The sequence below is a fragment of the Nannospalax galili genome, unplaced genomic scaffold (genome assembly GCF_000622305.1).
Source record: "Nannospalax galili isolate Female #2095 unplaced genomic scaffold, S.galili_v1.0 scaffold633, whole genome shotgun sequence".
NCBI lineage: Eukaryota > Metazoa > Chordata > Mammalia > Rodentia > Spalacidae > Nannospalax > Nannospalax galili.
This window is the reverse complement of record NW_008336075.1, coordinates 6,922,048-6,935,332: the sequence shown is the minus strand read 5'-3', so window position 1 is coordinate 6,935,332 and position 13,285 is coordinate 6,922,048. Positions and strand designations below refer to the sequence as shown.

General features: G+C 39.1%; 1 protein-coding gene across 5 annotated transcripts in view; it reads left to right on the top strand.

Moving 5' to 3' along the window:
- Positions 1–13,285, top strand: part of Epb41l5 (erythrocyte membrane protein band 4.1 like 5) — a 142,723-nt gene that overhangs the window by 7,567 nt on the left and 121,871 nt on the right. For 4 of the 5 annotated variants that reach the window (XM_017797571.2, XM_008830872.3, XM_017797570.2 and 1 more), the window contains exons 2-3: positions 297–484; positions 9,381–9,485. In XM_017797571.2, coding sequence (XP_017653060.1) covers positions 305–484; positions 9,381–9,485 — 285 coding nt within the window. In that variant the 5' untranslated portion in view covers positions 297–304. The remainder of the gene's footprint in view (positions 1–296; positions 485–9,380; positions 9,486–13,285) is intronic. The other variant, XM_029562404.1, reaches the window with a different exon arrangement.

Genomic DNA, 13,285 nt, shown 5'->3' with positions numbered 1-13,285 from the left:
TTTGAGATAGGGTCTCCTTGTAGCCCCAGCTGTCCTGGAACTCATTATGTAGACCAGGCTGGCCTCAAACTCACAAAGATCTGCCTGCCTCTGCCTCCCAAGTGCTGGGATTATAAAAATTGTATATATTTTATACAGTATGTTTTGAAATAAAAGAATAAAAGTAACCTTGTTTGTTTTTTTCAAATTAATATCTATATTAACATCTATAAGACATTATTAAATAATAACATTAATTTGACTACAAGTTCTGGGGAGTCTTTTTTTCTCATATGAGCCCCTTCCCCATTTTATAGTGGCAAAAATGCTGAGCTTCCTCCGAAGAACACTTGGCCGACGGTCCATGAGAAAACATGCAGAGAAGGAACGACTCCGAGAGGCGCAGCGAGCTGCCACACACATTCCTGCAGCTGGAGATTCCAAGTCTATTATCACATGCCGGGTGTCCCTTCTGGATGGCACTGATGTTAGTGTGGACTTGCCGGTATGTAGGTCTTGCTGAGCTACAAATTTTAAGATTATTGTCCTTGTGCTTTCTACTGATAATGACCTCCTGGGGGATTAGGAAACATGGGATTAGTATGGATCAGGCAAAAACATGTATTCAGATACATGCACCAGGTAACTTTAGACCAGGAGGACCTGGAATGATAGCATTTCTCCCTGAAATTAGTGGTAGTTGCCAGAAAATTTAAATGAGAGAGAGAGAGAGAGAGAGAGAGAGCGAGCGAGAGCGAGCGAGCGTTTATAGGCAGGGTCTCACTGTAGTGTAGCTCAACTCAACTTTGTATTTATGATTCTCCTGGCTTAGCCTCCTAAGTGTAGGATTACAGGTATGTGCTACCACATCAGGCTTGAGTTTCTGAGCTATTCACCAATTCCAAATCTCTTATGTCTTTGTTCTACTTTCAGAGACTTAACCATAAATTACGTGATTTGACATAAGCTTCATTGGACATTTGCTAACGTCTACCCTCCCCACAGACGTTTTAGAACCCATTGATTTGCCTAAAACTTAATTAGGGAACTCTTTTTGGAAAAGTGATAGCTAGATGTGTTGCTACAATATGTGGTTGAATAAACTCTGGAAGACCTTAAATTCAAAATTTTAAACTCAAAAATTTGATAGTTTATGATCAGGATTTCTTGGGGGGGGGTTGTTTGTCTGTTTTGAGACAAGGTCTTTCTATGTATCTTAGACTTGCCTTAGAACAACTCCTGCCTCAGGCTGCCAAGTGCTAGGATCACAGGCGTACCCACCTACCCAGCTCTCTAGAAATGGTTTTAAATCATTATGTCTATTTGTTATCTGTACATTGGACACACATTTTTAGAGACTTTGATTCCATAAAACTTGAAGGCAACTAAGCCAGGCGTGGTGGCGCATGCCTTTGAGGCAGAGGCAAGCAGATCTCTGGGAGTTCAAGGCCAGCCTGGTCAATGTAGCAAGTTCCAGCTGGGGCTACAGGGAGACCCTGTCTCAGGAAAAAAAAAAAAAAAAAAACCTTTAAAACATCTAAGTTTTCTTCCTGTAAGGCCTGTTGAAGGTTGGGAAGCTATTCCAACATAAGATACTTTGTGAAGATAGCTTTCCTATCTATTATTTGTTTGATAAAAATCTTAAGAGTTTTTTCCATTAAAGTATCATTAGATGCATGGTGAAAGCCTGAGGTTGCTGTATGAATCTAGAAAAACATTTGCTACCTAGTGTTTAAAGTATGAAGTCTTAGAGTTGTTGACGGATAAGCCAATACTAAGAGAATTTGTGGAGAATTTTTTTTTTTTTTTTTTTAAGGTCAGTGTGGTGTGGAGGAGAAACAGCACTAGGCCTTAAAGAAGCAGAACAAATGTTTAATGACTGACCTAGAATGGTTTCCTCAGTAGGAATGCACAGTACACCAGATGCGATGCTGTGATAAGGTCTAGACATGCTAGATGCTATTATCCTGATGGGGGACAACTACAGTGGCATAGTCACAGTTTTAGACTTAGCTCCTGTGGAACAAGAACAATGGACTTTTTAGCCCTGCAGGTAAAATCTTAGAGTTAGTAACCTAAATTCTAGATACTTGCATAGATATAAAATGGCCACTGGTCTACCAGTTAAACTATCTTACTAGATGAAAACACCAGAGGTAGTTTAATTTCTTTAAAACAAAACAAAAGATTCCACTCCACCCTTTTCCAATTTAGTTTTTCAGGCAGTATGGTATGATTTTGAAAGATTTACAATTGAGTTTGGAGGTGAAATGAAGTATATGTCAATGTCCTATCAGGATTAGAATCATTAATGATTATAGCTAGTCAACATTGATCTAAGATGATTGCTCAGGTAAGAGATTTTCTGTGATTAAATAGGGTAATTTAAATAATCTATGAACTTTAAATAATATATGCCAATAGTAATGATCATTTTACTTTTTTAATATTTTTTATTTTTTTAGAAGAAGCATATAATTACAGCTTTAGTATGCTCAATAACAGTTTCCAGAGCAAAGATAGAGCTCTTTCTAAAGTGGCTATAAAATTTTTAGGTTTGCTGTTGAATTAATACAGTTATACAATATTGAACTTGGTATAAGCCCTGTAAGACATAAAATTGAGTTTTTAACCTTTAAAAAAGATCTCCATTTCATTTTAAAATATACTGTTTCTTACAGAAATACTCATTGTTTTTGCTACTAACCCTGAGATGTTGGCACATGCATCTCTAGTCTGTATGTATCTGATTATTACTAGTCATAATTGGTTGCACTCGGATCCTTGGTACCCTTGTATGTCTATAAAGTCATTGGATAGACTTCAGTGGTAATGTTTATCACCTCTACTAATTAACATGACAAATTTTTATGCTTCTTCTTCAAATATAATACTTTTTTTTTTGGCCTTTTGGAGACAGGGTCTCCCTGTAGCCCCAGCTGGCCTGGAACTCACTCTGTAGACCAGGCTGGCCTTGAACTTAGAGAAATCCACCTGCCTCTGCCTCCTGAGTGCTGGGACTAGAGGCAATGTGCTACCACATCTGGCTACTTTTTTATTTATTTTTTATTATGTTTTAGTATCTGTGTACATGCACACCTGTGTGCACATGGCATAGCATACATGTAGAAGTCAGAGGGCAACTTGCAGAAGTCAGTTCTCTACTCCTATGTCGGGCCTCCAGCTCCAACTCAGGTCATGAGTCTTGGCACAGGTGCCTGTACCCATTGAGCCAACCTGTAATGATCATTTGCTTGTGCCTGCTCTCCTCTTCTCACCTCTCTTCTCAGCACAGATTTAAAGTACCTTTTCTCTCCTCTCAAACAGAATAAGTGAGAATGCCTTTCAGTGAATTGACAAAGGCATCAGAGAAAATTTTCTAACTCTTTTTGGATTTTCCCTTTGAAATGCTTTGCAAAGCTTTTGGGGTTAATTTGAGAGCTTAGTTTTACGTGGTGCCCTTGTTACTTTCTAATTCTGCCAACTTGGAGAGGAAAGGATTTATTTCATCTTCTCTTCCAAGTGACAGTCCATCACTGAAGGAAGTCAAGGCAGGAACTTAAACAGGGCATGAGCCTATAGGCAGAAGCTGAAGGCCAGACCACAGAAGAATGCTGCTTACTTACTGGCTTGCTTCTCTGGCTGTGCTCAGCCTGCCCCAGGGATGTACCACTCACAGTGGGCTGGACCCTCTCATATCACTCAACAATTTAGAAAATGCCTCACAGACATGTTCCCAGGACAGTCTTATAGAGGAAATCCCCTAGTTGAGGTTCCCTCTTCCCAGGTGTGTCAAGTTTACTTTCTGTTGCTGTGATGAACACCATGACCAAAAGCAATTTGGGAAGGAAAGGATTTATTTTATCTTATAACTCCCAGGTTGTAGTCCATCACTGACAGAAGTCAGTGCAGGAACCTCAAGGCACAAACTGAAGCAGAGACCATGGAGAAATGCTGCCTACTGGCTTGCTCAGCATTCTTTTACAGCCCGAGCCCTATGTGTTTAGGAATAACACCACCCACGGTGAGCTGAGACCTACATTAATTAGCAAACAAGAAAATGCCTCACAGACATGGCCACAGGCAATCTGATCTAGGAAGTTCCTCAGTTGAGATTCCCTCTTAAGTGATTCTGGGTTATGTAATGTTGACAGCTGAAGCTAATTGTGACACTACACTTTATCAAATACAATCAATTTAAGCCATAGCCTTTCCTTTCTTTTTTGTCTCCAAGATCTGATGTTAATATAGTAAAACTTTAAAAGTCCCAGTCTTTTAAAATTCCAATGCTTTGAAAGTTCAAGTTCTTTAAAAAAAAAAAAAACAAAAAACTAAAGTTTCTTAATTATGGGCTCCTGTAAAATAAAATTTTAAAGTTATGTGCATCCTTATTCAAAGAAGAAAAACTAGAGCACAGTTAGGATCAGATCAAAGCAGAACCCAGATCCAACAGTGTAAAAGCCTCAGTGTCCAACATCTGGACTCATCTGGGCTCCAAAGGGCTTGGTCAGTCATACTTCTTGTTGATTGGCTCAGGCAGGCTCCACTCCATACCAGTTGCTGGTTTGGGTGGTCATCCCATTTCTCGTATCTCAAATAAAAACAACAGATAATAACAGGTATTGGAGAGAATGAAGAAATTAGAACCCTCTTAATGCTGAGGTTGGGAATGTAAAAACAGCATAACTGCTTTGAAAAACAATCCTGTAACTATGCAAATAATAGACCACAGTTACCATGTGCCTCAGTGGTTCCACTTTTCAGTATATATCTAAGACAATTAAAAATGTACTTACACAAAAATTTTCACAGATATTTATAGTGTTAGTGTTTACAAAAACCAAAAGGTAAAAATGACTGAAATGGCCATCAGCAGATGACTAGAGCATTACGTTCATGAACTAGGAAGTCCTAAGCCATGTAAGAAATGAAGTACTGGTTCCTGTTACAGCGTGGATGGATTTGAACATGTTCTGCTAGTGAATGAAACCAGTTACAAAGAACCACACATTTTGATCCTATTATGAAAGTGTACAATAGGAAAAGCTATACAAATAAAAAGATAAATTAGTGGTTGCTTGAGACAGATGTCTGGGAGCTGGCAGAGCTATGGAAGGTGATGGCTCAGGGGTATAGAATTTCTTTTTGAAGTAATGAAAATATTTTAAAATTGGCCTTGGTAATCTGTTGTGTGTACTAAAATCCATTGATCATATACTTTTTTTGAGATCGGGTTGTGCTGTATAACCCTGGTGTGGTGGTTTGAATGAGAATATCCCCCATAGGCTTCAGGTATTCAAATATTTTGTCCCCAGTTGGTGGCGCTATTTTAGGAGGTCTTAGAAGGTGTCACCATGCCAGAGAAGGCACATCACTGGGGTTGGGCTTACAGAGTTCTTAAGTCTTGCCAGATTTCTAGTCACTCTGCTTCCTGTGCCTGCCTGAAGATGTGAGGGCTTAGCTTCTGCTCCTACTCCAGCCACCTCCACTGTGATGGACTCTTGCCTCTTTGGAGCCAACCATATGCTAAATAAAGTCTTCCTTTGTAAGTTCCCTTGGTCATGGTGTTTCTATCACAGCAACAGAAAAGTAACTAGTACAGCTGGCTAGCCTGAAACTTGTTATGTAGGCCACGCTAGCCTTGCATAGAACTCCACCTGCCTCTGCCTCCCACATGCTGGGATTAAAGGTGTACACCACCATGCCTAGCCTGAATTATATGCTTTTAATGAGTGGATAGTATATGAATTGTATTTCAATAAAGCTTTTTTATTTCCTCTCCCCTCCAAAAAAATTAAAAAATGAAACAGTTTTTGTATATTTCTGTCTTATTGCACATAGGTTTTTGACTTTTTTCTTTTATTGTTGTTTGTAGTCTGGAAACATGGTAAAAATGACAGTTTAATTCATAGATGATAGGCTTGATTTGGTACAGGGAAAAAGAAGGTGGAGACTGCTATAGTAATGTAGGCACAACATGATATGAGATTGCAGAGAAAGGAATATGGTGTACATGGATATGGTGATGGGGAAGAATAAAGATGAATAATGATGGACAGTGAGAACTGTAACAGTAAACAAAGGCAGTTAGGAAAGGCTTATTTGTGCCTACAGTTTGCACTCTGATCTGTAAATAATGACTAATAAGGGCTTTTAACAGTAGAGTGATAATTCTGTTTTGCAATTTTAGGCAGATCTTGCCATTTTGTCTTTGACTCTTGCTTGTCATCAGTCTTTCTCTTTCTTCAACCCCACCAAAGCTATCAAGACTTCATATCTTCATTTTGTTTTTGCCTGGGCTAGAAGAGCTATATTTATTCTTTTGAGCCCAATTTGCAATATATCTCCTGAAGTCAGTGGTTCTTGGAGGTAAGTTGCAGTCATTTCTTAAATCGCAAAAATAGCACTTCTAAGCACATTTTTTGTGTTTAAACTAGTGTATAATTTTGTTCTTAGCGATTACTTGAGAGCAGAGTGCCAGAATATCCATGTTAACTCTAGCAACTGACACGTAATGTCTGTCCAGTAATGGCTGGATTGAATTTTACATTATGTAAAAAATGAATTTTCCCCATAAGCCTTTAAATACATAATGATATTTAAACCTCTCAAGATTTACAATGGAACAGAGACCATCTACTAAAAACATTTTAGGCTTCCCCCTCCTCCTCATAAACAACACCATTTCTGAGACTGACACTACAGGTTGTTGGTCTTCAGGATTAGGACTGAGTCAGGTGTTCACTCGCCCACAGTATTTTCAAAGTCCTGTTTTTCTTTCTTGTCTCCAGGACACACTTTATTTCTGAGTTGGAATTGGATATCTTCTGGAGCCAGTGTGCTATATTGCTGCTTTTTTTGTTTGTTTTTTACTTTTTGTTCTTTGAGACAGAGTCTCCTTATAGCCTCAGCTGGCCTGGAACTCTTTATGTAGACCAGGCTAGTTTCAGTTTCAGAGCTCTATCTGCCTGCCTCTTCCTCCTAAGTGCTGGGATTAAAGACCTGTGTCACCATGCCTTCCAACTTGCTGCTTTAATCCTTGAGTTCTTGTCTGTATTTTCTTGAACATATTTTCATGTACTAGTTGTATTCTTTTGCATACTAGATTGAGTGAAAGTTTAAAAAAATGCTTGGGTTTTCCCTAGCAGCCAGATTGTTTTAAGAAATTCTCTTTTAAATATGGAGATTTCTCTCTCTCTTTTTTTTTTTTTAGATTGTACATCACTATTTCAGGAACCTGCAGGTGTCATGTGTTCACTATTGGCTAGCTTAGATTGATCTCTGTTAAAGAGGGGCAATTCCATAACTTGAAAAACTTGTTCTGTCTTGCTCAAGTCCATTCTCTCTCTTAGATCTCAGGCTCCGTGTTTCAGCAGCCTAGGAAATGCTGCTCAGGCAGGAGAAAGTAATTTTTAAGGCCATGTTTCTTTTTCTATTTTGAAACAAATGTGGAATGTTGATAGAATATGAAGTTGAATCTAGAAATGCACCTTAGAATTCAAGTAGGTGATGGAAGTTTGTTGTGCTGGTGTACAATCATAATCCCAACATTTGGGAGATGAGGGCAGGGGGATCAGGAGTTCAGAAATATTTTGTTTCCTTCTAGGTGATAGCAGTTTGCAGTTTCTTTTTAAATTTATTAACAGTGGTGGTAGAGAAATGGCTCAGCTGTTAAGAGCACTGGCTACTCAGAGGTTTGGCTCCTAGCACCCACATAGCAGCTAACAGCCTTCTGTAACTCCAGTTCTAGGGAATCAACCACTCTCTTCTGGCCCCCATGGGCATTACATACATATAATAGTGTATTTACATACATGCAGGCAAAACGCTCATACACATAAAAATAAAAATCAAAAAAGAGCCTTCCTATTTGAATACTATTTCCTACTCTCTATTCCTTTATCTTGTTCTTTATGACATTTAATACTATTATAGTTTCTTTTGGTAGAAAACAGGCGCTCACTTGCTTTGTTTCCCTGTGTAGTTGGTTAGAGTAGTGTCTTATACATTGTAAGAGCTCTGTTACCATTTGTTGAATAAATCAAAGAAATTAATCAATATTTGAAATAGATCTTTAATATAGAGCACGTTCACCCCAGAAGGAAGTTAAAATCATGCTCATACCCAGATTCCTTAATGAGACTTCTTAGCTCCTTTGGGGCAAGACAGGAAGTCAATAAGAGTTCTGGCTTCCTCCCTTAAGACTATCCCATGAAGGAAAAGAAAATAGCAAGTACTGCATATGGAGTGCTGATTCATCCTTTGTGTTTGTGTCTGTCTCTCCTTTTCATTTCCCTCTCCCTCTTTCTCCCTCCCTCCTTCTCTCCCTCCCTCTCTCTCTGTCTCCCCCCTCCCCGTGTGTGTGTGTGTCTCTGTGTGTGTGCGCATGCGTGCGTGTGTGTGTGTGTGTGTGTGTGTGTGTGTGAGAGAGAGAGAGAGAGAGAGAGAGACAGACAGACAGAGAGAAAGAGAGAGAGGCTACAGACTGGCTTGTATGGAAAGAAAGATAATTGAGGGAAGGCAATTCTTCACACCAATCTTGTAATTTTGTTCCTATATTTCCACTCCCCTTTGTTGTCTTGATAATTAGTGTGTGCTCTCTGAGGGTATGATAACAATGACTCAGCCATTGGTATGTGTCCTTAAGAATACGTCGTGGTGCCACTGCCTAAAATGTTCTCCACCTCTAAAATTCCACATTCCTGAAATCTTGCCTAGATTCCTTCCTAACCTGTTAGGGGGTGGCGAATGCTAAGGAAGGACTACCTCCTTCTGTGCTGCTGTCTTCCCTAGGAAGTGGGAGTGAGTTGCTGTCCTTAATAGCTACTGGTTGAAAGTGATGTGATTAACAGTGATTTTGTGGTTCTTGGAGCTCTCTCCACTAGGCTCCTCCTCAGCCTCCACCCCTTTAAGAATTAAATGGAGCAGTCATAGACTTTAGGGTTAGGTTCTTTTTTGTTGTTATATTTAGCCTGGAGAGGGTAGTATATATTAACAAATGAACAGAGACAAACAGAATCTCAAAAGTCAAATAAGACAATAAAAACTACATTGCATAGAGTACTTAGGCAAAGGCAGATGAAATAAAAAGAACAGCATAATAAATTGTCTAAAATATATAAGAAGGTTAACACTATGAAATAAAAACAAAGCTTGCATAGAAAGAGCTCAGTGGAAATATTAGATATGAAAAGTACAACACGAAACATGGTTGATGAAATTAGGGTCAATTAACATCAGGAAGTAATTGGTTAGTTTTAGAACTTTCTACTAGGAATCTTCCCTTTGGAGGAAAAGAAACATCCAAATTAAGAAAGGTGTGGAAGATTAAAAGTACTTTCCAAGATGAACAGGATAAGGGTTCCTGCTTAAGACACTCATTCATTTTCTTGCCATTTCAGAAGAAAGCCAAAGGACAAGAGCTATTTGATCAGATTATGTATCACCTGGACTTGATCGAAAGCGACTATTTTGGTCTGAGATTTATGGATTCTGCCCAAGTAGCAGTAAGTATCTTTTTTTTTTTTTTTAAATTTTGGAGACAGGGTCCCCCTGAAGCTCCAGATGACCTGAAACTTGCTATGTAGATCAGGCTAGCCATGATCTCACAGAGATCCACCTAGCAGTGAGTATCTTTTGGAGGTTTCATTATGAAAGAAGAAATTTTCAGATCGTGGTCTAAGTGCTTACAAGGCTAAAATATACTTACTACATTGTTCATTTTGTATAATTTCCTATAACCTGAAACATTGATTTCATTGCCCTATTTCTTTTGTTTGTTTTGTGAAGACAGGCTCTTGCTGTGCATCTTAGGCTGAATTAACAGTCCTCCTGTCTCAGCCTCCCAAATGCTAGGACTATGTGTGCCTGCCATACCTGGCTACTCGATCCTTTACTAGATCCTGAAGTGCTTGTTAAAAATAGGACTTCTGGTCCTAACCTGTATCACTAGAGCAGCAGTTTTCAAGAAGGGCTTTGGAAATCTATGCTTTTAATAACCACTGTCTAGGTTGTTGGGCACAGTAGAATTTGTGAAGCACTGTATAGTGGAAGAAGTGCTAGAACAAGAGTTTTGTGTGCCCTTGGGGGAATGTTAGTTTCTAATTTATAAAGTGAGTAGACTAGAGTATCTCTAAGGTTCCTTTCAGATCCATGATTCTGCATCTATAAATAACTATTCTTTGTGCCTTTTGAATGGGAGATCACAGTATGTAGCCAAATAGAAAGCTGAAGGCTATTCAAAGAATTGAGTACTGTATTAGGGGTTCACTGAGGTGTGTGTTGGAAAGAAAAATAGTGTTGGTGGGATGGGGGTGGATGAGGAGTTAACAACATCAAAACTGAATTCCAAAATTATTAAAGAGTAAATTGGAATATTTACTCTTTAATAATTGGGATTAGCTGTTTTTCAAGTAGATTATATTTTACTTCAGGAAGTTTTAGAAATATTGTATAGGGTTATTTAGAATAAAAGAGACTGAAGACAGGAAGATTACTGTAAATACCAGTAGAAGTAAAAGTGATACTGAGACCTAGATAACAGTAGGCAGAGAGCAGAAACAGTAAAGGCGTGAAGACATTAAGCATTCTCTCTCTCTCTCTCTCTGACAGCATTTCAAGCTGTCTCTTTTTTTATTCTTATTTTGCTTCTTTTAATTAAAGCAAAATTAAAATGTGCATTTAGCTACAGAACATTAGGTAAATGTTGGTACATCCGTCTAATAGTGAATACCATGGAGCTCACTAAAAACTGTGATTTACATTTTTTTAATTGCATTTTAAGTCTATTTGTTTATATATGAGGGGGCATGTCACATGTCCCATACCACAGTGGAAAAGTTAGAGGGCAACCTGCTGGAGTTCATTCTCTCCTTCCACCATAAGATTCCTGGGGGTTGAATATAAATCATCAGGCTTGGTGGCAAGCACCCTTACTTTCTGAGTGATCTCACTGGCCCCCAAGTGGTGATTTCTTTTTTTCTTTTTTTTGGCCTTTTTTGAGACACCGTCTCCCCATAGCCCCAGCTGTCCTAGAACTAGAACTCACTATGTAGACCAGGTTGGCTGGCCTTGAACTCACAGAAGTCCGCCTGCCTCTGCCTCCCGAGAGCTGGGATTTCTATGTGTACAAATTGATGCAGAGGAGGAAAACTAGCCAAAGGGATTATAAAATAGTATAATTTAGTTTTTCTATTTTTAGGAAGATCTGGATATATGTATACATGAAGAGAGTCTGAGACTTCTGGTCTTTTGGTGGTGATATTTAGGACCTCTCTTTCTTCCTCCCTCCTTCCCTTTCTTTGTGCAGGCTGAGGATCAAATAAATACTACCTCCTCACTCCTCACTTTTTTTTTTTTTTTTGGCCTATTAATCTGTCTTCTAATAGACACAATTCACAGAAAGCAGAGACTCTTAACCCTCTAGTCATCATGTAATTGCACACAGTGATTATTGACCTCACTTCTGGCGCTGTCATCTAGTTTGATAAAGGCTTGGTTGGCTAAGCTGATTATCATTTAGCTTTCACTTTAAAATAACAGTAAATATCACAGTCATGAACAAATAGATGATAGTAGCAAGTTTGGGGAGGAAAAGCAGAAGTATGTCAGTGTTAGGTTTCACATACTTTAGTTCCATTGTCTTCTTGACCATTTTTCTTTTTAAGTTTATTTTTATTTTGGGGGCAGGTAGGGCATATACTCATGGGTGCCATGGTGTGTGTGTGGAGGTCAGAGGACAGCTTTGTCAAGCCTGCTCTCTCCTTCCATGTTTGCATGGGTTCTAGGGATTGAGCTCAGGTCATCATGCTGGTACATGCTTGCACTTGAGAATCTCAAGTACCTTTACCCTCAGAGCCATCTCACATATTTAAGTTATTGTGGGAAGAAATAAAGCATGCAGTCTTTTAACTTGGTTGTATTGTTAGCTCTTGGCTGATATTAGCAGTTGCTGAAATTATTGGATTTTATAGTGATATTTTTCTATTATTTGAGGCACGTTTTGCACATTTTAGTGCCTTCTTGTCATATTAAGTTTTGGTAAAGCCAAAAATAGTGGTGGTGGGATGGGGGTGGATTAGGAGTTACAACATCAAAACTGAATTCTACTACTTGGGAGGTGGGGGCAGGAGGAAAATAAACCATTGTTGTTTTTTTTTTATGTTTACGTGTATACGTCTGTGTCTGCTATGTGCCCTCAGGCCAGAAGAGGGCATCGGATCGCCTGGCGCTGGAGTTACAGGCAGTTATAAGCCACCTGATAATGGGTGCTGAGAACAGAACTCAGATCCTCTGCAAGAGCAGGAAACACTCCTCACTACTGAGACATCTTTCTAGTCCTAGAACTTTTTTGGGGGGGGGTCTTTTTGAGACAGGGTCTCCCTGTAGCCCCAGCTGTCCTGGAACTCACTATGTAGACCAGGTGGGCCTTGAACTCACAGAGATCCGCCTGCCTCTGCCTCCTAAGTGCTGGGATTAAAGGTATGCGCCACCACACCCGGCTAGTCCTAGAACTTTTAATCCTTGTCTTCTGGTTCATCCCTCCAGCTGACTGAGAATCTAGCTAAGCATTAGTATAAAGTTTATATTCTTGGAACTAGAGTTTAAAGCACTTGGCTCAGCAGTTTAAAGCACTTGGCTCTTACAGAGGACCGGGGTTCCATTCTCAGTACCCACACAGCAACTAACAACTGTCCTACCTCCAGTTCCAGGGAATCTGATGCTCTCTTCTGACCTCTGCAGGTATTGCATAACAGGGGTACATTTACACACATGCAAGCAATACACTCATACACATAAAGATAATAGAATATTTTTTTTAAAAACTAATACAGGTGTACATTTAAACACATGCAAGCAATACACTCATACACATAAAGATAATAGAAAATTTTTTTTAAAAACTATATCAGAATATATAACGAACTTAAAAAACAGAGACCCAAAACAAGAAGCAACCCAATTGAAAGATGGGCTAAGGAGCTGAACAGAACGTTTGCAAAAGAAGAAGTAAAGATGGCTATGAAACATCTTAAAAGATGTTCAACATCACTAATAATCAGGGAAATGCAAATTAAAACCACTTTAAGATTTCACCTCACCCCAGTCAGACTGGCTATGATCAAGAGAACAAATGATGCCAAGTATTGGAGGGGATGTGGGGAAAGGGGAACACTCATCCACTGCTGGTGGGGCTGCAAACTGCTTCAACCCCTATAGAAAGCAGTGTGGAGAACTCTTAAAAAACTACAAATGAACCTACCATTTGACCCAATTATACCACTCCTTGGCATATACCCAAAGAACT